Here is a 27,454-nt window from a genome sequence, read left to right as displayed (position 1 = left end):
TCAATCGTCAACTTCCCGTACTTACTTATGGAACAATATACCTTTATCACCTGCTCACCTGCATACGGTGTTTATATCTTTATTTATTTGAGAGTATGCTGTATATACGTATGATGAATTTCTAAAACGAGGTAAGTTATTGACAAACAAGTTGATGAAACAAAAATATAAGCAGTCTCGCCTAGAGTCATCATTTCTATGGTCGATACAATAACCTCGTCAGCAAATAAAATCTGACATTTAATCAAATGCTGATTGAAGTTTTTCATATTATATTGTTAAGGCATTATTTACACACTACATCGTGGACGGATTTCCCCGTATTTCCCGATCATGGCAAGAAGTACACTGCCGTGTGACCGGTCGGCAAGGGATGCTCATTCCTCCGTGGCACCTGATCCCACCTATGATGTTTTGGAGATTCCTTTTTGTACTGCTCCAAGGGAAGTTTCTGGCAAACAAGTTGATTAAACACGAATACCAACAATCTAGTTCCAAATGGGCTATACGCAATTTCTATATGTCGATACAATGACCTTGTCAATGACGTTTTTCATACAAATTGTTGGGCCATTATTTATATATATACTGGACAGATTGTTATTGGATTTTCCCCGTTTATGCTTGATCATGACAAGTAGCACATATGGCGCATGTCATCCGTTAGCGGAGAATGCTTACCTCTTCATGGTAACTGATCCAAACTCTGATGATTTAGAGGTTTGCTCTGCTCCTAATTTTTATTATTTTAATGGCTTTTTTACTTTAAATAAAGTTCATATATTATCTTCTTACTTCGATTTATCGCAGATATTAAGATGTATTCTTTTTATTCACCTTTATAATATTTATAGGGAGCAATTTAGAATATGTTAAAAAAAATTTCTGATTTTAAAAAAATAATACCATTTTTGTGATGATTTTTATGATAAATTATTTTCCCTATATGTAATCAGAATTTTAATCATCAATGAATGAAACATATTTTACAGTTGTACTAAATGGCAATTTAAAAAAAAAGATTTTGGAGGTTTAACGCTTTAAAAATATCATTTTAATGAGGAAAAAATACATAGATAGATCAGTATATAAATAAATAAAATTTGTTATCAATTATTTGCATTAATTGGAACGTGTGAAGAATAATAGCTGGTTTTGGACTCCAGAATAAAAAAAAAAAAAAAAAAAAAAAAAAAAAAAAACAAAAAACAAAAAAACAAAAACAAAAACAAAACAAAAAACAAAAAAAACAAAAACAACAACAAAAACAAAATGACAAGTGCGTGAATGATATACCTCATCACTCACTTGTAGAGATTAAATCGGAATCTTTTTTCTCTCTCTCCGAACAACGTTTGTACATGAGAAAAGAGCATCTGTTTTTCACACAAAGATAATGGTTAAAAAAGTATAAGTGTTTGTTTAATTGAATTGCAGATGATTGAAAAAAACAAAAAAAAACAAGCTGTACGTACCTAGATATCGATTCTGTAAGGGTTTTTGCGGTTAAGTGTCTATTAGAAGCAATTACATTTTTTTTTCAAAAGCTTCCTGCCTTTGCGTAATGTCATCAATAAAGCAAATAAGCTTGATATATTATGTGTATTTCGGGGGGTGTAAAAAAAACCACTAGAGTAAATTATGTTGCTTTCGCACAAAACACATACATTAATTTTAAGGTGTATGCTATTCATCAGATATATTGAAAAAGAACAAAATTTATATATATATATATATTGCTTGTATCTCAAACAAAAAATTGATTTATTAAATGTTATGTTTATTTTGGACACAAAATATGAACACCTCACTCCGCAAGTCTAAAATGATTTTAGTGAAATAATTTAAAAGAAATAAACTAATGTAATTGATTCATGCTGGAAGTTTTTGTCGGCTAATTAAAGTTACAAAATCAAAACATTAGCGAGATTCAACTCGACGTGTTATATGACAAAGTTAGTGACCTATATTCTGCCGAAAGGTGAGGTCCTGTAAAGTTGTATTTGTGCAGGTAATGCATTTGAATTTTTAAAGTTCCAGATATATAGACATATTATAAATTTTGTTTTACGTTTTCCCAAATATTGTTCGAACATTTTTACATGTAGCAGGAGGTACTAAAACAGTGCAAACAGAATTTGAGCTTTTAAAGAAAAATAATGTTTGTTATCTATTATACAAAAAGTATGGCGCAGTAGAGAGTTTTGCTTTATCTCGGTCAAATGCAAATGTTTATTTGAAACTGGGTTTATTGCACGTGTTTTATTAAACCAGTTGACAGGGGGTAGATTTTGCTTTAAACTCTAAAATGAATTATAAAACTTAAGCACCCAGTGTCAGAAAATCCCATAACTTTCAATATTTTTTTTCAGAATGGCAGAACCACCAAGTTCAACATTACAAGCATTTCCTAAATTTACAGAGCTGAATGATCTTGTAAATGAAAAGGTAACATTGGGAACATTTTTTAAAAATAATGGAACGACTTTACTTTACCGGTCCCCAGAAAAACACGCTAAAATGTAGTGTCATCGAAGGCAACTTCACTATATACGAGATCGCGTGAGCGATCGAAAAGAAAAAAATTAAAATATGAGGTTTTTCGGCCTTTTGACCCCAAAATCGAATTCTACGGTTAAAATTTTAGTTTAAAACTTCGGTTTTTAAACATAGTTTTTAACCCCGTTCTCAGAAAAAATTAATAAATATTGTTTATTCATGGAAAAAATTGACAAAGAATAGTTCTGATCAAAGTGCGTGCAGCGCATGCTTAGTGCCATTTCTGTCGGACTTAGCCTAGCTGCAGTTCTGTAGCTCTCCGAAAAAATTTTATATTTAAAATTGTATATTTATTGCGCACAAAAAAATGCGCTCGGTTCTCGATTTATTTCTCCATGTTTTTAAGGCTGTAGTCTCAAAATATTACTAACCGTGTGTTCCTAACATATTCTTTGACTCTTTCCACAACAAAACATTCCTCATAATTGTTGTTAATAGTACATTCCTCATAATTGTTGTTAATAGTCCTCCTGGCCCTGATATTGCAATCATTGGACATTTCGCTTATTTATACTGCCATTTTGGTTTCAAAGATAATTCGGTCCAATATGCTTCGTTCAGATGTCAACTACGAGAGTACTCGATAGAGGAAAGAGGAATTTTTTGAAATCTTCCATTTTTTGCAATTGAGGTAAGAATTTGGAAGAATTAATCAAGAATTGAGCACACTTTTTTGTGCGCAATAAATATACAGTTTTTTCAATGGGTGGCACTGTAGCTCTCCGGTCTATCAATAACTTTTTTTGGAGAGCTACAGAACTGCAGCTAGACTTAGCCATTCTTCCATGTAAACAAACAAACAAAATGCCTTTGAAGCTGATTTATGATCTTAGAAAAAGTACAGGAACAACTGAAATTCTTAACTTATCTAAAAGAACGAGTCACTAACCCTAATCCATCTGATGGTATGCAAGGACTAAGACGTTTAGACGAAAACTCCCATGTAGATTCTCTAGACTAACCTTAATCAGTTGAATAATGTGCGAGGACTAACCCTAATCTCTCGGATGGATGCACACAAACACCTAATCAAATTGATTACTAGTGCAAGGACTATATTTTAATCTCTCAGGTGGGGACTAACCCTAATCAGTCGAATAGTGTGCAAATTTAACCCATTTCAGTTGAGTGACGTAGTTGTTACGTCATAGTCCAATGAGCGCGAGGATCTTGCGGATCTGGGGCCTGGTAAACTAAAGTCTACCCAAAATATATGTCAGGTACTTTTAACAGCAGTCCCTTGTTAAAGATATGACAGCATTTTTTTTTTAAAGAATGATTGTCCAATGGTCATACATGTTGGTTTTAAGATCAGAAGAGGTATATTGTTATATGGTCACTATTTTGTTGTGATGTAATCCTGTTATATCATGTTTAAATCTTCCTTGTAGGTTGGAGGGAAAATCCTTTATGCAACAGATGATTGGTTTGCTGTGGCTGAAAACCTGCTGAAGGTAACAAGAACTCTTTATTAAGTCAGAATACTTCAATAACTTGAGTGAAAACTGCTGTTAATTAAGTGAATGTGGCCATTCCTCAAAGAAATAAATTACATATTGCTTGTACTTCATTTGTAAATTGATCAGAAAGTTAGAAATTGTATTATTACTCTTTTCTTTCATTTTCAAACTAGTAAATTTTTCTGATAAAAAAATGTTTAGCATATGTCTGTCCTTCAACTGACTGTTCTAAATTTAGTAAATAAACTTTTCAAAACCTCTTAATTTCTTCACCAGAAACACTGAAACCAAACTTGCACAAAGCATTCCATGTTGAATATAATCATATTGAATTTTATTCAAATGAATAGGCATACTAAACAGTGGACATCGTGTTATTTAATGTATACATGAATTTATTTTTTTTTCATTTATAAGGCGGAAGAGCCTGTGTTTAAAGCTGGAGTTTTTACAAAGTATGGGAAGTGGATGGATGGATGGGAAACCAGAAGGAAAAGGATACCAGGGCATGATTGGTGTATCATAGAACTAGGTCAGTGTCACATGATTGATGTGCTCTAGAACTAGGTCAGTGTCACTTGATTGATGTGCTCTAGAACTAGGTCAGTGTCACTTGATTGATGTGCTCTAGAACTAGGTCAGTGACACATGATTGGTGTATTATAGAACTAGGTCAGTGTCACATGATTGATGTGCTCTAGAACTAGGTCAGTGTCACTTGATTGATGTGCTTAGAAATTGTACATGATTGGTTTTTTTCTTTCCTTTTCAGAACTAGGTCATTTTTCATGATAAATGTGCTCTAGCATTTGGTCAGTGTCACTTGATTGATGTTTAAATTATGGTCAGTGACACATGATTGGTGTATTATAGAACTAGGTCAGTGTCACATTTCTTTGATGTACTCTCGAACTAGGTCAGTGACACATGATTCCATGTTGAATATAAGTGACACATGATTTTATTATATGAATAGCTAGTGACACAACATTGGTATCATAGATTATTCAGTGGCACATGATTTAATTTTTTTTTGTTTTTAGGCCAATGACACATGATTGTTGTATCATAGAACTAAGTCACTGATATATGACTGGTGATATTAGAACTAGGTCATGAACTCCAGAATATGGTCAAATTTTAAACAAGTATAAAACATATAAATACAAATACATGTAAATTTGGTCAATTCCTATTCTTTTAATTTTTTTTTTTTAACAGATGTGTGAAATATATTTTTGTAAAGAAAAAGTCACAGTTTGAAATGAAATAAGACCTCTCCTCAGGTTTGTTTACTTTTCATCACTGTCTTTACAGGTGTGCCCGGTATTATAAGCGGGGTAGATGTGGACACCTCCTTCTTCACGGGGAACTACTCCCCACAAGTCTCTATCCAGGCAGCTGTCCTTTCTGGAGGTAAACCTTCAGTTAAACATCAAATTACAGAGTTTAATATCTGTGTTATAATTTTAATCAGGGTTATATATTTCTACCTATACAAGATTGAAATTGGTTGTTCAGTGAGAAAAAATTCACTCAGAACCTCAGCCAACAGGAAATCACTCTTGCTAAATTCAGGCCAATCGAAAACTATCCATAGTTGCTGAATACATGTTTTTATCCTATCCTTAATATAGTTGCTGTAAATATTTTGTGATCCTCAGTATAGTTGCTATAAATATTTTCTGAGCCATGCTGTAAGTATTCTGTGATCTTCAATAAAGTCGCAGTAAATATTTTCTGATCCTTGGTATAGTTGCTGTTGAGAGTATTCCCAAGAGGAAGAGTAAGATGGGGACAGCGACCACGATGGTGATGTCAGATCAGATCAAGAAGCTGAAATCGGAGGTAACTGACACTGTCTCATTAAAATTGAAGCTTAATTTAGTGTTAAAAAATGCATTTTATAAGCTTACTCATTTTGCAACAGGATGAAATTTGAAATATCAAGGTATTAAGCCAAATTTCCAGCATCAATCTGATTAAGCCACATCTCTAATACGAGCGAAAAATATAGATAATAGCCAGAGTTAACCTTAAGGTTCATACTCATGAAAGTTATGCTGAGGAACATTTTTTTTGCACTTAATTGTTTGTATTAACAGATACACTATTTCCTCATTTTATTTTTAGGAATGGCAGGAACTGGTTCCCCGGACTCCCCTGAAGCCTGGCTATAAAACTTCCTGTCACAACTTCTTTGAAGTTAACAGTAATGAAAGGTGGACCCATATTAGATTGAATATGTATCCAGGTATGTGTACCACTGCAGAATGAATAATGTTTATAGCTTTATATTGTTGTTTAGTAATTTTCCCATTTATTACAACTCTTCTGGGTGACAAGTTTGGTCAGAGAAATATATGAAGATTTAAGAGTGCTGATATAATAGCCGCAAATTACACCTTTCAAATGTACATCTCTTTTTATTTTGCAATATCTGCTTCGCTAGAGTTATATTTATCTTAAAATTACCATTCTTAACTGTTCAGAAATCTTTTATGAGATACATGTACTAATAGTTGTTTTTCATGCCCTGAGTATATTTGTTTTTCAGATGGTGGCATTGCAAGGTTGAGAGTGTATGGGCGATCAGTACCTGACTGGTCAAAAGTCTCTAAGAATGCAGTAAGCTTTCTGAAAATAGCATAACATCCAGAGGAATAAACTGTGTACTTATTTTATTATGGATGTGACTAACATTTGAAGTTTTCAGTTCTGTTATAATTTTACCTAAAAAATTAAATGAAAATGCAAACATTACAAGCTGGACCTTACATTTGAGCAATGCAAGATGTTTTGTGGAGGTTATCTCCCTTTCTCCAGTGAACCTAGATGTCGGTTTTACGGTGACTGTAATTTTTTTCCAGAGTTGTCTCCTCTCTACTGTTTCAGATTATAGATCTAGCGGCTATGGAGAACGGAGGGACATGTATTGGGTACAGCAATGTCCACTTTGGTCACGCCCGTAACTTGATTCAGCCTGGTAGGGCAGAAACAATGGCTGATGGTTGGGAGACTGCTCGCAAGGTACTTTAACATTACCAATGTTCCTAACAAATTTTTAATACCAATGAATTCTCTTTAATTTTTAGTTGAAAATGAATTTTTAAAAATCATTTTGCACAAATATAAAAATCCTTGTCAATTTGCTTTTGAGTTATATATCATATTTGTGGATTTTATTGAGAGGCAAACTTACTGGTTTGTCCTTAAAAAATCATTTGGTATATTTTTATTTTTAGTAAGATGTAATTTTAGCAATTTAAAATGTTCACTTAAGAACTTATTTCAAAGAAAAAGCAATTAATCTTTAGAGATATTCAATTTTAGTGATCTCAACACTCTCACTTATAATGCCAAAATTAGATCTTTGCTAAAAATTCTGCTTATACGTTATAATATACTGATACTTTGTCTTGGTTTGCAGCCTGACAGACCAGCCATTCTAGAAGCAGATGAAGAGGGAATTCTACAAGTACCAGGTATTTTGATCACAAAGTAGAAATACTGAAACATGTAGAAGAGATAAAAGAAATACTTTTTGTAAGATATAGGTTTAATGGCTAAGAATTCATGTGGACCAGATTTTAGCTAAAAGCTTTTGAAATATTGTCAAACCTTATCTTGAAGTCAATGGGACTGAGAAAAACTGTTAGATAACCAATGATTCAAGCTATGTAGGATATAATACATGCAAGTATATAATAAATGATGGGGACTTCAAAATTCATTTCAGCATATCCCTGGTGTTTGAGATATCAGAGTGTAAATGTAGTTGATATCATGAAATGGCTACTTTATGACCATGTTTAAACTTGGGATTTAGCATTTTACTTGAATTGTCTCAAATCCACACTACAATGAAAGTGTAGAAAGTAGGCTAACATTGCTTTCTGTCAGTACACTCTACATTTTGTTGTTTTCTTTCAAAACTTAAAGCCATAGAGACTAAATTAATCTACAGCCCTGTAGATGTTAATGGCTAGAACTCTGATTAACTTTGTTTCCTACCTATTGGTTGTAGGAGATGACTGGTGTGTTTTCCGGCTGGGACATCCAGGGATTATCACTAAGGTAAAGTGGCTTCAGCTTCTCTACAATTTGGTGTACAAAGACTTGTAAATTTGGAAACTAATAGTTGAATTGTTCTGAAACACTTTAATGTTTAGATCTACTGGTTGAAAACTATTTAGCTGTCTGTCTGTCTGTTTTGTGATCAATTTTCAAAGGACTTCTTCCTTGGAGTTTTGGTTTAATTTCAATGAGTACTTTATACACAAGTTGAACATACAGTGTATTTTAAAGGTTCATAATTCAATTTATCAATTTGAGATTTTTTAAACCCATTGCTTCCTAAATTGATTCCATGCATTAATGGTACAAGTTAAGAAAACACAAAGAGGAGGCCACATATGCTGTTCTAAGCTGATCAGTGTAAAAAGCCTAAAGGATTCAATTTTTAAAAAAAATTTGAGCAAAAAAATATTTTGTTTTCGAATTGACAATTTTTTCCCAATCTTAAACACACAAATGACACTTCACTTGGAATTAAGATAGTTCAACAATTCAGTTTTCCTGTTTAGTCACACAAGCTGTATGTATATCAGTTTGTTATTGCATTATTGGCTTATGATTCACCAAGATTACTTTCTTGATAAATGATCAATATTTCAGTAATAAATAAAAAGCAATTTTCTGTCATAAAAAATATTGATAAAGCTGTTTCTTTACATCAGATGATCCAAACCCATTAGGGAGAGTATGGAAAATAGATATTGAATTCACAGGTCTAATAATTAATTCACATCCGTAGATAAAGAGATTGCATTCAGAACTTCAACACATTTATGCAGAGGAAACTAGGTTCAGCAGTGTGCAGTGACAAGCTTTTGTTTTATTTTAAGAAACTGTTACAGTGAAATGATAGATGATAACACTTTGAATTCAAGCTTATAGCTACTGATTTAAATGTCCCTTATTAGTAAGTTAAAACTTGATTTACTCATAATATTTGAAGTTTATATAGTATTTTCAACATCCTATTGTCATAAACATGTATATCTTTTTTAGGAATAAAACCTCAAGTTAGACCTATGTTTATAATATAACTTTTGATACATGTAATGTACATATGTAGATATTAAAATTTATTTTAATTTACATTTTACTTTATAGGTTATCATAGACACAAACCATTTCAAGGGAAATTATCCTGACTCTTGCAGGATTGAAGGTAAGATATCTTTTTGATAAGGGCTTGTTACAATATTTTGTTACCTCCATCAGTGTGTCTGAAAGGAAATTGTACATTTGTAGTCATGTGTACAAATAATCCCATAAAATTATGATGTTTTGGTAAAAGGTGTAGATTTAAAAAGGAAGAATGATCTAAATTATAAAAAGGATAATATTAAAAGCTCAGTTGGATTTTTAAAACAAAGTATATCTTTTCGAAAATGATAGTCTTAACAAAAAAAAAAAAATGAAATTCGGGGGATGGGGTGGGGGCGGGGAGATATGGAATATTGAATACTGGAATATACTGAAGCACTCCCAATAATTTCTTATGTTTATAAACCTTAATTGTTATCTCGATTTCTTGGATGTTTCTAAGTATCATCTTGTCCAAGTTCAAGATAAAGAGAAACAACTGCAAAATCCACATTTATTGTAGCAAGATGTAAAGAGACAGAGGATGGAGGATGTTATAACAAAGACTTGATTCACATCACCCTATTACTGACAATTCTGTTAAATTTTTTTCTTAAGCTTGTAACATCACAGAGGAAGAAGAGGAAGGAGCGATAAGAGAGAGGAATGGGGGGCCCTGGAAAACCCTTCTACCCCCCAAAAAATTGTACGCCCATCAGGAACACGAGTTTGGTCGCCACAGCATTCATAACTGTGGCGTGGTGAACCACGTGCGGCTGACCATGGCTCCGGATGGCGGCATCAGTCGGATGAGGCTGTTTGGGTATATCCAGGATCCGGTAAAATCCAAGCTTTGATGTTACTTTTATAGGTCATGTAAAACTCTTAGGTGCAGGGAGTTTCCAAAGTATTTGGTGTAATGGGCTAGATTAATTCGAATATTATAGTAGAGCTAAAGTGAAACTTTTTCACTGTTAAGGTTATATAATTTATGCTGTCAAAAGAAGTTTAAACCATCTACCTCTTTTAAAGTACATGTTAAGTACTTTATGTTTTATGATTTTAAAACTTTGTATGTATTAAACTTCAAGCCAAGTTTATTATGGTTATGAAAGCATTATGGGGGGGGGAGGCTGTTTTGATATTCTCTTTTGGTTTCTAAATTGCACTTTTTATGTAAAGTTATGACAGGATGGGAAGAGGGGGGGGGGGGGGGTTGACAGATTTTTGCTAGGAAAAACAAGGTAACATCAGAGGTGCCTGTGTGATATATTAATCTGTGGAGACATATAACTTCACCAGCTTTCCCTTATCACCAAGTCTTGTTGAATGATTTCATTAATTATTGATTTTCTTAGTAACCTTTCAAGTAGTGAATATGATTTCAGGAGTGATCATTTAAAAAAATATATGATTTTTAGAAAACTGTTTATGGTATGAATAAAAAAAAAGAATTTAAAATACATTGTATGTTATGTGTAATGTACATGTATTTTATAAGTTTACAATTTGATCTGATAAAAGAAAGAAATAGGGGATAGTTTCAGTAATAAAATATCAGTTTCTGAAGTTTTTATACACAGTATTTTATTTTAATGTTCAATGTATGAAATTGATTTGTTATACATTATTTTATTTCTGTAAGCATATAAGATACAGTATTATACAAGTGAATTAATCTTTGATTTTATGATAGATCTTTGTAGTTCAGATGTTTTAATTTTAAAAATCAGTTTCTGTGAATGTTGAGGATGTTAAACTTCCTGGTGGAATTTTCTTTTAGCTTTATGCAAGATTTTCTTGTATAGTCAGGTTTTCTGACTTGACCAGAAATCCAGTGGAAAATATGAATTTTCTCTGTCATCCTCGAAGTTCACAGAGCTTGTCATAATATTTTTTATATTTTCATATTTTGTATATGAATATGTATGATTACATTTATTGTTTTGTTATTGCATGATGCAGATGTGTGAAAAATCTTGAATCTCTTACTTATGTCTCCAAAATGAAGAGATTAAAATTTTATAACCCTGTATTTGCGTTGTGTTCTCTGTTGTTTCTGGTAAATAAGACCTGGACAATTAAGTGTTACTTTTCAGTGAAGATTTTTCACACATTTGACATTCTCCTCACTGTTGCTCCTCTTTTGTGACACCTGTGTGGTTTTTGTGGTTATCTCCCTTTGTGTGATATGTTAGTCTACAATGACCCCTCCCTTTCATGGCGGATCCATCTGTTTTAGGATGATCCTGAAGGATCAATGGTCATCAGTGATGGACTAACGGAGAATGAGGCCACTGAGGACACTCCGGGTAGGGATTACTCCCTTGCAACCTTATTACTCCCTTGCTACCTTACAGAGTAGCCCTTTGTAAAATAATGTCTAAAATAGTATTTCCCTCCTTATACAAAGTATGTATCAATTAAAATCAAGTTGATTCAAATATTAGCAGTGTAAAACGTGATAGCTGCAGAAATGCAGTCTTATGGTTTTACAGGTACTTAGTATATCTTAGTCTTTCACCATAACACTGCAGATCCTGTAATGCAAATATGGTGCAATATTTTCTGCGCAAAGTTGGGGTTGTATTTTGCTGCTTTCCAGCATGCTCGATGATAAATTGTATTTGCTCACACGGTCATCGTATCGACAATAGAATTTTTGAAATGATGACTTTTAAGGAGACTGCTGTTATTCTTGTTTCATCAACTTGTTTGTCAATAATTTAACTCGTTTTAGAAATTGTACATACGTAGAGAATGCTCCTGCATATCAAATTAACTGAGAGATATAAACTCCTTATGCAGGTCATGAAGTGATGAAGGTATATAATTGCTGCATGAATAAGGGAAGTTGACGGTAGAAAAGTTATTACATGTAGTCATCATGTTTATCATAGAGCTTGATGTAAAATTTCTGCCATCATACAATTATTGGTTTGTAGAGAAGACATTAAAGGGTAAAGAGGGGATAAAATATACAGATGGGTTATAAAATAATACTGAAAAATATTTTTTTTTCTAAAGCATGCGCAGAAAATCTTGTGCTATAAATTGCACCAAATTTGCATTACGGGATCTTTAGCATTATATTATCAAAGACTAATGTATAAATAATACTCATTTATTTTTCGAATTTGGAATTGTTTGATCAATGATTTAGTATGATACATCTTTCTTTTTCTTTACGAGTAGATGTTACTACCTTATGATTTTTATCCAGAAGTTATGTTTATGTCATCTCACAACACATTTGTTTCTGTATAATATTTAAAAAACCTCTGAAGCTTTTACATTGAAAATGAATAATAAAAATTTCTATTACTAGTACTCAAAAAAGAGCTATTAGATTTTGAGTTCAAAAGGACATAGGTAAGAAATTCCTAGTGATTAAGTAAAGCTAGTATTGTATATAATGGTTTCTATATATATATCGATGGTTTTATCTTTGAGCTTTTGTAATGAAAAATCTAACAGCTTTTCTTTGAGTAATAGAAATTTTTATTACTCATTTTCAATGTAAAAGCTTCAGAAGGTTTTTAAATATTATACAGAAACAGATGTGTTGTGAAGAACCACAACCCATGGAACTTTTTTATCACGTTTTGCATATAGCTATCACAGGCTTAGCTGCAGAACTGAAAAAAGATTTATCATAAAATAATTGTCATAATTCCAATATCATGGTTTTTGTTATTGAAAACAAAGGTCAGAAAAAAAAAATTATATATATATTTTTAATTTCTGTTAAATAAGAATTACTAGTATATGATGTATACTTTCTTCAGAAAAAGAAGAATCTCCAAAGAAGAGAAGAAAAACGACCAAGTAGGAGGTGTTCGAGATAACACTCGCATGGCGGTTTACACTTCCGGTCAATATTTCCAGTATTAGAGATTGTTTTGCTCTGCCATATAGTAAAGATCTCCAATCAACGAAGTATACATAGTATTAATTTGTTACAGAAATTATTTTTATACAGTTTTTATGTGACACAATCATATATCTTTTATATTATTTTATAAGTCGGCATTCATCATTAAATGATGTTTGAAATGCATTCCCTGCCACTGCCATAAACCTGTTATATTTTCCATGGTTTCTTTTGGCATGTTTTGTTCTTGAACGAAAATAAGAATTTTTTACCACATACGTACGTACATTGTATATGTATATGTTGTTTTATAATTTGACATATTTTACTTATATGGTGTGCTATATTAATGTATCTAGATTAATTAATCAGTTTTCTGATGGCGCTGCCTGTATTATTGATCTCGGGTAATCTACTTCCTGTTGGATGTAATCTGGGTTTTTATGCTTTATTTTGATGAACTGTAACATTTTAAGATATTATAGTATGATTAAAGCTTGAAAATATATACTATTATAATAATATGATTTTTAATATGAAATAAATACCTCATTAATCAGATTAACCTGTTGATAGTTTTTTTTTAATAGAAAAAAGTTCGAAAACTTAATGCTGTTTACATATTATTATTTGTCATTTAAACAATCAAATAAATACGAAAATTTAAATAGTTATCTCTATTTACATGCTACGGCTTTAAAGTTGTACAATGCAAAAAGCATGGTAGGCAAAACAAAAGTTTTTAAGTTTGACGAAGGAATCCATAGGAAATACCTTGGAAAAAATTTCTTCAAAAGTCTACTTCATAGACAGTTTTAAATATAATTCGATACACAGGAACATGTAATTGCTGAAACAAAGCAAGCTATTGTCAAAGTAGATAAACAAGGGTATAACATGCAGTCTTCATCATTTGCATACATGGGGTTAATTTTTCTCAATTAAATGCTATTCGTTGAAAAAGTCCTTAATACTTATGTCTTTGCAATATGTTAAAGTACAACAATTCTAACGATACAGATTTTACAGTAACAGTTTCTTGCCCTATAGATAAGGTTTTCTTTGCATTCTGTAGCTCAGATGATCTGAGAATTACCATTTGTTAAAACGTTTTGTAAATGTTGGTAAATACGACGGCTTTTACCCTTTGATCACTCCTGTGTTTGGCATTTGCTTGTTAAAGCAAAACACTAAATCACCGAAAAGCGATCTACAAGCGAAAAAAGTCTCCGTCACGGCATTACATTGCTTTCTGTAATCACATTCGCAATCATGCAACTAATATCTGTTTATTTCTTCATTCAACATGCAATTTATTTTGCAGTAATAAACAGCGTGGGTATTTATTATATTGAGATATCATTTTGCGATAAACAGCCCGTGTTTCTTTCCTGACTGCTTTTGACCCCGTCTAATAGAGCCTAGGTTCTGCCAAGTCTGGCTTTATCATTCTTAGGGTCGTTTAGATGTTCCAAGCACCTGCCCGGGACTGGCATCCGACACTTGATTTGTAATTTTTGTTCTTATTTTAAAACATCTACAGATAGATATGTATTGAAGAGGGAATTTTATGACGGAGATAAGACAACTGATTAGTTATAACCATAGCAACTGATGATTGATTGCTGTTTCCAGGGTTTGGCGCGAACAAACAACATTATGGGAAACGGTTTCCGTCGAATTTGTGTTTCTTAATGACGCATGCGAACAGCAAAAATTTCCCTAATTGTTTAAACAAAGTTTGCCCATCAAGTATGATACATTTAGCCATATTACCATAAGAACATTGCTTATATTTCAATATTTACATGCAGAGAGTTTATTCCTTTAGGGAATTCTATTGTTGATAATTAATGTAAGACCAAACGTTTGTCTCATTTAAATTAATGTGCTTTAAACCGTGCATAAATTATAAATTCAGAGCCAAGATAAAAATAATTTTGAACTTTAATTGTTATGTTAAAATAGGTTTTCTAAAATCTGTAAGATTTATCATCTTCTTTCAAGTAAAAAAAGTCTTTAAGCAAAATAATTTAAGAAAACGCTTATTGTAAAATGATAAAGTAAATTTTGTTCAAATACTAGGACTATAGGCCTACTGTATAATTAATGTTATCACATGTACATATTGAACGATGACACTTGCTCTAACAATACTCCTGTGGAGTAGGTTTGATGACACATTGATGGAAACTTTATGTGGCTGTTCCATCTTCTTTGAGTATATATAGTATGAGGTGTTATTTAAAAAAATATTTTTGATTTTCTGATTTTACAAATGCATTCCTCCGTACATTAAAAGAATAAAATTTTCAAATAATGAATTAATAGAAAAGAGATTACATATTGCCTTTCATTGGGAAAAACGGATCCCGAGTCTGCACTAAGTGCAATACAGTCCCTGTGGCAGACAGAACGATTGTGTTTCTTCGGAGGACATGAACCCCTTCTAATGACACGTCTCTGTGCTAAAATGTAATACGCACCAAAACGAGCGTGTCTTTTGCATCCAATTTGTAACGCCAGCTACATTTTTGTCTCTTTCCTGTCTAATCATTTGAGGACAAGCCCGACAATTCATTGGTTCTGCTACGTGCCATGTAACAGCCACATGATGTATTGCTCCTGGACTGTTATTGGAAGAATTTCTGGACATCTTTGTTTGGCTGCCTAACACAGACAACAAGTGATTAAAACCATGACATTCATGTTTCTTTTCCTACTGGATGTCGTGAAAATTCTCTAATAATGCAGACACTTTATTTATTGAAATCTTCATTCTTTGCTGTATTTCATTCTCATTCTATTTTCTTTTATTTTCAAGGATTTTACATTTTTTTCTATCAATTTTTTTTTTAAATCCAACATATTTAATTAAGTATTGGTATTAATTGATTCTCTGTTATACAAATTTCTGGTATGCAGCAGGTATCTTGCAAGATACTAACAACATTTTTGGATCCTACGTGATACAAGTTTTGTTTTTTTCTAAATTTTTATTTTCTTACATATTTATGTCCTGATATACAACTTCTTTTCAATATTTTTCTTTGACTGAAGGACCTGAAAAATGTTGAACAATCTTTTCCAAACATTCTTTTACAATTGTCACAACTTAATTCAATTTAGTCATTTTGTACACACTAGTAGTATTCAATCACTATTATATTTGATAACCTATTTATAGTTTTCAAACAATGCAAAGTTTCATGTACATAGTTTTCTATCAAAACAAAGAAAAAATTATATTGCTTATAGACTTCAATTTAAAAAAATGCATTCAATGAAAGCAATATATTGTAAACAGTGTTAAACCTAAAATTGCTATATAAATGATTTTTATCCTACACAGTTTACAACCAATGTATCATATTCGATATTGTACAAATTTACTTGATAAATATAATGTTTTAGTATCTTTGGTAAGATACATTTGCATGTATGTACATTAATTTTGATTGCATTAGCTTTGTTTCTCCTTTTTTTTTTTTTTTTTTTTAAATTTTATTCAACAACTTTTATCATTCACAAAATGATATATTATTTAATTCTAACAAGATACTCTACAACTGGTTTCTGATTTAAGTAAATATCGGATTTTTCCAATGTTGACCTGTTAAAAAGGCTGGAAAGAAAAAAGCAGATTTAAATTTTATACAGGCAAATTTATTTTATTGACAACAAAATGGTATCGAATCGAGCATTTTTTGGACAAAAATTCAAAAAGGTAGATCTTAAAGATTTCAGAAACTTGGTAATCAGCTTCACAAGAAAATTAATTCGCGACAGCCAGTATACAGCTTGTGTCTATCTTTTTTTTTTATTATTAAGTTTTCTTTGCACAACTTTTTTTCAATGAAGTGTAGTTACTATGGTACCTTTTATAGTGTAATGGCATTTCATTATCATGATTATGGCTGATGAAATACCTGTATATGGAGATAACGAAAAATATTCAAGCTCAAAAGTCCGTGAATCAATCCTTACTTGTTTGTCTTAATTGACGATGTAAAATATTTTGCTTTAATATTATTTCTCATTTACTTAGATAATATTTAATCTCTCAAACTAATATGTTGCATTTTATATGGTTTAAATTTAATATACGTAAAAATGAATATATGTAATTCATAAAAATCACATATAAATTGAAGAATCCCGTCTTGTTTGCTAACAAGATATATTTCTCCAATAGTTATCATGTAAAATTATTTTTAAAAATACTTTGATGTATATAAATCAAAGTTTTCCCCCTGGACTACGACGTAACTAATGTTTTTATGTTTGCGAAGGGTTAAGGTCAAGATCTAGTAAATGGAAGGTGCCTACAGATTTTTCAAATTTAAGAAATTAATTCCTTTAATGATGCTTTATAACATTACCTTAGTCAAAATAGGTGTTTCGGGGCATATTTCGTAGAAAAACAAGATGAAAAACCATATTTTAAACTGTAATTTTCAATGAAAAATTAAGAAACCAGTCCTGAATTTGGGAGTTTTTTCATATTCTACAAAGAAAATGTATCCAGATTGCCTACAGTTTCTCAGAAAACGGTTATTTGTATGTTCTTAGTCTCTACTTTAATATAATGTTAAATTTAAGATAGGTATCTACTACTTTTCATGTGATTTCAAATTGAATTTCGTGAAAATACCTTATTTTCTACATAATTCTATTAGAGCCGTAAAGTACGGGAAAAAGAAAGTTGAAATTGATTATGACGTCATAATGGATTTAGCAGTGAAACGTTTTTCTAAAGTCATTTACTAGATCTTGACCTTAATCGTTTTTGGAACTTGTTTTTGCACTTTAGATTTTCACGTCATATTTTCAGTTTATATGCATTAACATGATATTACTTCATACATTTTTTTTACTACTTATACGAAATATTCCAAGTTTATTGTCCCGCTCTAAACAACATTATTTCTCCTTTGTGTCCAGGGCTGTTCAATCGTTGCCTTTTTGTGATAAAATTCTTTATTGTCTTCAAATCCGAAAAATAGTCTTTGCAAAAATAATAAATGTTTAATTCATTTGAAAAGAAATGCTACACCATGATTTTCGATAAAAGTATTCATGACTATCTCTTTTATCTGGTTGAAATTGACATTTTATATAACATACATGTATGAATATTCATCAATGTTATCAAAGTTTTAAAAATATATTAAATTATATTTTACTTGCATACCACAGAGTCTGGCACATCTGTTTCATACTTGGATATTTTACTTGAAAGCTTGAAAGAGACGTTAATGGTAACCTAACAACCACGCTATTTGATAAACATGATGACTTTAACTTTTCTATCGTCAACTTTCCTTACTTATGTAAATACCTTCATATATACGGAGTTTATATATCTCATTGATTTGATACGCAAGAGCATGCTTTACGTATGAACAATTTCTTAAACGAGGTAAATTATTGACAAGCAAGTTGAAGAAACAAGAATATCAGCAGTCTCGTTTAAAGTAATCATTTTGTAAGTTCTATAGTTGATACAATGACCTTGTCAGCAAATACAATTTATCATTAAGTCAAATGCTGACTGACGTTTTTCATACTAATTGTTAGTCCATTATTATACTTTGAATTGACGACGGATTTTTCCTTTATTTCCCGATCATGACAAGGAGCACACGGCGGGTGTGACCGGTCAGCAGGGGATGCTCACTCCTCCATGCCATCTGATCCGACCTCTGATGTTTCGGAGGTCTGTGTTTGCTCTGTTCCTATTTTGTATTGTTTTATGGACTTTGATATTGAATACTGTTCGTCATCTCCATATCCTTCTTGCATAGAAAGTACTGAGTATGTTTAATGAAGCAATGATAATTTATTTTCAGTATAAACAGTCAATTGAAACATTTTTTTATTGAAAATAATACATTTCATTTTGTCTAAAAGAGTTATAATACTGAGCTATTATTTGTTTCATATACATTTGTATTTATTTTTAGCAAAATACTGTATCTAACCAAGCAAGACGGGAAGAAAATTCAAATAGTATTCCTAAATCCAGCAAGTTTTTTACCACATTGTAACCCTCTATTTCCCAAAAATATTATTTCTTCTTAATAGTGTTCTTAAATCCAAGTATTTTTACCGCATTATAACACTCTTTTTCCTAACAATATTTATTCCTTCTAAAAAATCAAGATAACATAACTTTTAAAAGGATTTAATTAAAATACAAATGATGCCACAAGCTCACCATCATTCTGTAATTTCTGCCTTTCAGTTTTTGACACGACAGTGTATTTCGTTGATTGACTCTAATTAACGTTCTGAGTGTTTGACTCCTACTGACGTTAATTTGAATATTTCGTTTCAAGTGCAGACTTCATACTTTATCAATTTGTGTTGCCTTTCTTCAGAGGCGTTGCATATTGATCGGACCTATTTGTTCTCGTACATATCAATTTGTCGGCGGCTAACGATAATATTGACGGCGCGTGTTCGACTTGCGATTCGTGAATTTCTCGCACGTGTTTATGCAGATGTCCGGAAATATTTGTTGCAGATTTGTTAAATGTGCTTTATTCGGGAATTGACCCAGAAAAAAGGAACAATTTCATACTTGGATAGTCAGAAAGGCGTGTTCTATAAAAATAATAAGAACATGTAACAACTTCATGTTGACATTATCTAAATTGTCATCTAATTTCTAGTCCTCTGTTATGCACTTTAAAGTTGTGAATGGTAAAGACATTATGAATGATATCAAGTATAAAATTAGTTCTTATGCCATTCTCGATTAGTAAGCCTTGTTATTTTGAGTATATAATGATTTTAAATTCAGAACATTTATCATGAAGATAACCTTTATAATCTTTGAAATATCAGGAAATACCGAAGCTGAAAAGTCTATCAAACAACACAAAATAGGAGCAGAACAAACATAGACCTCTAAAATATCAGAGGTGGGATCAGGCACCATGAAGGAGTAAGCATCCCCTGCCTACCAGTCCACATATATTTAATATTTCAAAAAAAAGTAGTAAGCAACGCACAGTCTGTAAATCATGGGATAATTATTACATTTTCAATGAAAAAATATTTTAAATTCGTCAAATGTTCAATTTTTACTTGCTTTCAGTATTGTCACTAGTTCCAATTTTAAAAAATTCATAGAGAATATTAAAATATGATTTTTTTAATCATTAACAATACACGTTTTACATTAAAATTTTCCCAAAGACAATAGTGTATTTACTACTATCTATAAACATGTTCATCAAATGACCATAATCATCGCAATTTCCCATGATGCCATAAGAATTCACAACGCGTTCAACACCTTCAACTTGAGGTTTTGAAAAATTATTCTCTTCATTGGTTGAAAATAATAATAGAGAAATTTTTATAATAATTCAGTCACAACTGTAGATATAATTATTTATCTTTTTAAAAATTTATTTTGATGTTAAAATGGGTTGACACAAGATCCAACATACTATAATAAAACAAGATAATTTTTTTCCATCCGTAATTTGTTGAATTAATTCAACTACTCCATTTTATTATATAATCTTCCCTAACAAAAAATTACAATAGTAAACGAAAGTTTATAATATAGAATCAAAGTTCTTACTACAGTAAATCAAAGTCTATAGGAATGCACATTTTAAATATTAAATGGGGGTGTATCTTGTATATTATTTCTAACTTTTTTATACACATTGTTATTGAATTGAAATTGTTTCATCAAAATCTTAGAAAAAAGTTTTAAAGTTTCATAATATATCGAAGAATCAAAGTATTAACTATAGTCAATATATTTAAACTATAGTGATCTATAGTAAAATTTTTAAAAGGATATTTATAGTCATTATTTTTTAGCTTGTTAATATATAGTCACTTAATTTTATGACTAAGAAATTATTTTAAACTTGATTTATATATCATAAAAGGTCGACATAGTCCTAACAGAAAAGTTAACTGTAGTAAATCAAAGTTTTCACTATATTTTGTTTGTTTGTACAAATGTATGTTGTTTAACGCCCCTCTCGAGAATTTTTCAATCATTTGGAGACGCCACAACTTGCCGATGGAGAGCAAAATTTTCCATGTCTGATATTTTGGAGGTCCATGTTTGCTCAGCTTCTATTTGTATTGTTTTATACTTTCAATTTACTATAGTTACACTTTCATTATAGTAAAACAAAGTATTTTTACTAAGGATCTCAGATAAATATTTTTTTAAATTCTCACAAATAATTTTCTGATGTTTAAAAGAACTACTTCATCTACATTAATTCTATATATTTTTTCATAACATTATATCACTGTAATTTGATTTAAGAAATATTTTAAAGGCTCTAAATCTTCAACAAGTTAAGTTTCATAGTAAATCAAAGAATAATAGAATTAACTATAGTTACTTAATGTAAACTATACTTAACTATAGTAATTTTTTGTTAGGGATGGGTAGAGGTGTTCAATAAACACACTGAATGTTAACCTTTGAAGTTTTACAACAACAAATCTTTACGTGGATTTAAAGTATACTGCACAAATATTTGTTATAAATCAGTCAAAATGTCGAGTATGCAAATAAAAGTAATTCTAAAATATAACTTGTACACATTTATGAATGGCTGAAAAGTGATCAAATCTACCAAAACGAAATACGCCTTGTTTTTATGTATGGTGTGAGGGAAAAAAGCATAAGCGAATGTTGATACATATTTTGTTTTACAATCTTTTAAAAATATGTTTTATAATAATATATAAAATTATATGTTAAATTATATTATTTTATTTTTTATATTTTTATATCTCATTTTATTATACCATTTCATATTTGCAATGGGTAGGAATATGTTAGGTATTATAAGTAAAAAAGGAGAATAATCTTTAATAGTCCTCCTCGCGTTGGAAAATTTTCCATATTTTATGTAAGTAAGTAAAGTAAGTAAATCATTTATTATAGTGGTATGTATTATAATACAATACCATGAGAAAAATTTAATACAGTAATTAATTTTCAAAAACCCGGTAGCTCAGTCGGTAGAGCGCTCGCTTCGTGAAAGGGAGGTCGTGAGTTCGAATCTCGGCCGCGACTGACCTAAGTCGATAAAAAATGGGTAGCAACTGTTCCTTCGCCATGCGCTCGGCACTTTGAAGTGAAAGTTGCGGGTCCTTCGGATGTTGAAAACAAGGCCCCGTGTCGCACATATAATACTAAATTAAAGAAAAAAATGTGTTCTCGAGAAGGAAAAAATATACAATCAATCAATCAATCAAAAACCCGGGCCATCGGATCTATATGTCACTGTTAACCAAAATAAATGAAATATTTATTTATGAGGATGTGTTAAGGTCCATTAACGAAGGGGGAGGGGCGGATCAATCGACATTTTGCACTAAATCAGGGAAAAAATAAGTGTCGAAAAAAAGGCATTCCCTGGCACCTCCTCATCCCCAGACCTCGATCATCCCAGATTCTGCATGCTTGAATCTTATGGGTTTACCTGAGTGGAAGTCGGATGCAAGTAAAATATTTGTATGAATTTGTTTTTTCCTAATCTATTTTTAGTCCAATGTAAAATAAATAAAATCTTATATTTACCTGAATTTTAAATAAAAAATCTCTCATAGATGTTAAGCAAATGTATAAAATGAAACAATTTGATATTTATCTACAAAAAAGTAAACAGTAAGATTTCATTTTCACCATATTTGCGCTTTCAGACTCCACAAACTAAGATTTTCCCACACAAATATAATCTGGAAATCATCTTTAACATCGTTCTTACAAGAAGTGATACAGAGAAGCTCATTACTTCCTATTTGGGGTTGGAGTTCTTCATGGAAGTGGGACCAAATCAATTTTTTCTAAAATCCAAAATTAGTAACTGTTATAGAATCCTTTTACCTTTTTATTAAAATCCCCTAACAGCTTGAAATCATCACCTTCCTCGATCACTAGATTTTGATACGTGTAGTTCATTTGGCGGCAATTGCTACCAATTTGCTACATGAATCAAATATTTGGAAGATAATTGGGGTGGTAATCTTAGGGTTGTTAGTAAGTTGTCTGTATCTCCCAGTCATTTATCGTGTAAGCTGTCATGATAATACGGACTCCATCGATTGCTAGGCTCTGATACATCGGCCATAAATTGGAAGGTTCAAAGGAAGAACCACCTCGTTTAAAGCCTCCTTGTGAAATCGTTGATCCCTTAGTATCATTTGTTTTGGCATAGCCAACTATAGCATAACCAGCTGTTTAAACCGTAGAAATATTTAACTAATTTATAATTCATTGAACCACACATTTCTTTAAGGATATAGAGGAAGATAGGCTACAGAAGAACAGACCAAAAGACTCGGGGAATTATGGACTCAATATTTCTAGTTAGTCAGAAGGATGAAACAATTAGTTTGCTTGAAATTACAACTTCAGTCTAATATCAAAGTGTAAAATCTATTGGCATGCAGACAAAATTTTGCATTGAAATTTTACATACTAGTATCATTTTCTAAATTTTCATTAGTGCTTTTGACCACAGGAATGTTAAAAATTAATAAATTAATTATTTTTATGATACAGCGGTGTCCTGTCACTTACAATTATGAAGTAAAAAGTAAAATTATCTTCAAATTTCTCTGCATGAAAATTGTTTCATTCATCCAATTCCAAACTGGATAAAATAACTAAATCGATAAATATTTCCCAAAGTGATTTTAATGTTAACATTAAAAAGTCTGGATTTAAAATCTTCGATTTTAAAGTTATTTGATTTCATTTATCCAATAAAATATATTGACATACGCTTTCAAAAAGAGTAAGTAAAACTAAATTAGATAATTTCAGAGATACAATGCTTTTGAGTGGAATTCCCCATCTTATGTATCAATTATTAATTGTAGTAGCTCTTACATATTTAATATGGAATTAGTTGCACTCATCCAGGAAATAACTCAGTAAAATAGAAAAAAATATTTAAACTTTTAGTAAATTTGTTTTGATCAGATCTTAATGCAGTGTGGAAAGAAAATGACACTTTGTGATACCCTGAATACATAATGGTTCATTGCCTTTTAAGTTCTTTTAATATTTAAAAGATCTAAATAGGAAATAGTTGTTGGTTTTAATGGCATTAATGTTTGAGGTCACGTCTGAAAAAATTACCATCACAGTACTTGCAACAATATTCTTCTTTGACTTGGCAAACGGTAAGAAAAATGTGATGTCGAAAACATCAAAAGGCCTATATCAGATAAGATTTGTTATCAATTAAAATGTTTCAAAGAGCTAATTACTTATAAATAAGCTCGTTCATCTTCTGTATATCACTAATTGAGATAGCTCATTAATAAAGCATTCCTCCAATTTCTATTCTACCATGGCACCTGATCTTACCTCTGATGTTTTAGAGGTCCGTGTTTGCTCTGCTCGCGTTTTGTATTGTTTGAGTGGACTTATAAGAGCTTCATATTTTATATATTGCTCGATTTACCATTGCATTTACATGGAGATAAAAAAAATGCGTAAATTATTAGATAAAATAAAAAATTAAATTCTCATTTTATTTTTTAGATTTTGTACATTATTCTTTCATGAATTTCACATTCTTTTTATTATCCATGTTAATTTTTATTTATTAGTAATATACATTTCTTCAAAGATTCTTAAAGAAAATTTATCTTAAAAAGAAAAATTATTTTATCATGAACCTTACCTTTTGATGTATTTAAAAAACATTCTGATACTTGTTAACATGACGCTAGAAATGCAAATAACGTACAGAATTCATTTTGAGTGGATTTTTTATTTCAATGTTTCTTTTTTTGTTATTTTCTTGATATATCCAAGATTTTTTTTTATATAGATTTGACATATCCAAGTTTTCCCTTTGTTTTGATTGTTTTCGACATACATTGTATTTATTGCAGAATTCATACAAAAGGGTTGGTTACAACTTCCTACAACTTATAAAAATATTTCCTTGTAATATAAACAACAATTATAATTATAGTGATCTCCTTTCATTTTATAAGTAAGTAATTTATTTATTTTAAGTTACATATGTACCTATATAAACTGTTTAAAATAACAGTTAGCACCCGGTCCATCTGGCCTGTATGCCACTTTAAACACAAACTTACAAAATAAAAATACAATATATGAAGAAAATAAAGTGCACAACATTAAGAGATAAACAAAAAAGTACCATATAAAATAATGATGAAACATAAGCATTTTGCAAGTATACTCTGTATGCTATAATTGGTAAAGTCTGATATGAAAACTTTTGGTAGTAAATATGACAATGAAATACGTTTTATAGTTAACCTTCTTATTTTCTGAAAATAACTCGTTGTCTCCGCATGAAGGAAAAATACAAATACTTTGCAATCTGTCGAGGATAATTTGAGCTAAGTTTATATGTGAATAAAATCTTAAATAGGCTATGCACATGTCTGCTGCCCGGTCTACTTTATTCATTTTTTATGAAAATATAATTTACGAATTCATCTTGAAATAACAAAGATTTGTCCTAATATATCATGGCATCTTACTATACACGTGTGAGATTTAGTTAAATTATCAATTACTTTAATCATATACTTTTTCTCAATACATATATAATACTAGTATATAATTTTGATTATTTTCCCCAAATTTCTCATTTGAGAGAAATGAGATTGCTTTTCCTTTCACCGTTTTAAAGCCTTAATGAATTTGATATCTTATATCTTATCCATATCCAAAGACATTTTATTCATTTTGTGACAATGGCAATAATTGAAAACACTCCCTATCTAAATCAAAATGTTTTGACAGATCATGACAAAATATTTTGAACAAAGGAAAGAAAATTAGCATAGTTAATCAGTTTTAGAATGACCGATATGGTTATATTTTTAGCTTTGTATATGTATTTACATATATTTATTAAATCTAGACATAAATCATTAAATAAATTGAGATGACATATGTTATTCAAGCTCAAACGTCCATTAAACTAAACAAATAAAGGAACAGGGCAAACAAGGACCTCTGAAAAATCAGAGGTGAGGATGAGGTGCCATGAAGAAATAAGCATCCATTTTTCTGTATTTGGAAACAAAGTTTGTTTGTACAATGTTTTTAAATCTCTACCATATGTCAAAATATTTTTGATAACATGTTTATTAAGAATTTTAATATATGGATATAAAAGACACACAAGGTATCATACCAAAGTTGCTACTTTTTTATTACAGAAATTTCAAAGAAAGCTGGGTGTAATCAAAGATTAAAGCTTTATTTATTTCACAAATTTAACTGATTCTTCTGAATTTATTTAATTCTTTTCTTTCTCTGATCTTTCCCTTTCTTTTTGTTCCTTTGAAATCCTGAGTTTACAGTCTCGATGTCTTGGGAGAAGTACAAACATCTCAGATAGCATCGAAAGCGTCGTAGAGGGAATATAAACGCCACCTCAATTACGACGTTTAAACATGAAGAAATGTATCTACTTAAGGTTATTTTTTTGAGAACTAAATGCTTTTTGAATCATTAGCCACAGTAGAATTCATTTAGCAGATAATTGATTTATGAAAATATTGTAGAGTTTACCAGTAGGGTTACGTATTTATTATCCGAGTAATATTCATATAATTGGCTATATGATGAATGAAGGAATATTATGCGCTTATGTATAAAATGATTGCTGCAGTCTAGCCACTTAGGCGAGTCTGAGATTAAACTGTTTTTTGTCCTACAAGCAGGTAATGTTGTCCTATCTGAATGCCCCATCACGCTGGTGACAACAAAAACTCTAATTGCACTTCATAGTTTAAAATCTTTGAGAATCCTGTTTGAAAGAGAAATTTTATTCGCAATGATTGATTTCTTGAGCAGTCCATTAAATAGATATAAACCAATTTTTCCCTTTTTAGAAATTATATTCCGTACTTCTTTGATTTTTTTTTGTTATTACGTTGCACAAAGGAAGGTCACAAAACTTAACTTTTTACCCAAGAAAACACAAGAATAGAATATTCCTCTGATATGGAATAATCAATGTTTCTTTACCATGCCTACATATATTCATACACTCTGTTCCCTCCTTTTGAGAACCTGCACTCACCAGTTGTGTTCGTATCACTATGAATTTCAATGACAACTTCTGACAAAAAGAAAATCAAGATGATTCAAAATGATCGAAGTCTTCTTAAATTTCTAAATTTAATTTTGATCAATGTTTTTAATCATGAAGTAAATTTTCTCCATCAAATATGTTATATTTTTAAATTATAAATTATCAGTACATTTTAAAGTTTTTAAAAACGAAATTTCAATATCTATTTGATGATATATTTGGAGAAAACGAACAGTATTCAAGCTCAAAAGTCCATATAACGATATAAACTTGGAACAGGACAAACACAGACCTCCAAAAAG

At 30.7% G+C, this 27,454-nt stretch overlaps 1 protein-coding gene across 1 annotated transcript; it reads left to right on the top strand.

Moving 5' to 3' along the window:
* Window positions 1–630: 630 nt before the first annotated feature.
* On the top strand, window positions 631–13,616 carry LOC134234527 (allantoicase-like). Its single transcript, XM_062716607.1, has 16 exons — window positions 631–720; window positions 1,905–1,981; window positions 2,373–2,448; window positions 3,951–4,013; window positions 4,437–4,551; window positions 5,337–5,435; window positions 5,776–5,867; window positions 6,153–6,273; window positions 6,577–6,647; window positions 6,915–7,049; window positions 7,450–7,504; window positions 8,047–8,096; window positions 9,198–9,255; window positions 9,792–10,012; window positions 11,416–11,485; window positions 12,962–13,616. Exons 1-16 carry the CDS (start codon window positions 631–633, stop codon window positions 13,003–13,005), a joined length of 1,437 nt encoding a protein of 478 aa, XP_062572591.1. The 3' UTR covers window positions 13,006–13,616.
* Window positions 13,617–27,454: the final 13,838 nt, after the last annotated feature.

Source organism: Saccostrea cucullata, unplaced genomic scaffold (genome assembly GCF_032062105.1).
Source record: "Saccostrea cucullata isolate Sc308-1 unplaced genomic scaffold, CSIRO_AGI_Scuc_v1 ctg173, whole genome shotgun sequence".
Classification (NCBI taxonomy): Eukaryota; Metazoa; Mollusca; class Bivalvia; order Ostreida; family Ostreidae; genus Saccostrea; species Saccostrea cuccullata.
The sequence above is the reverse complement of the archived record's forward strand: the minus strand, read 5'-3'. Positions and strand labels throughout refer to the sequence as shown.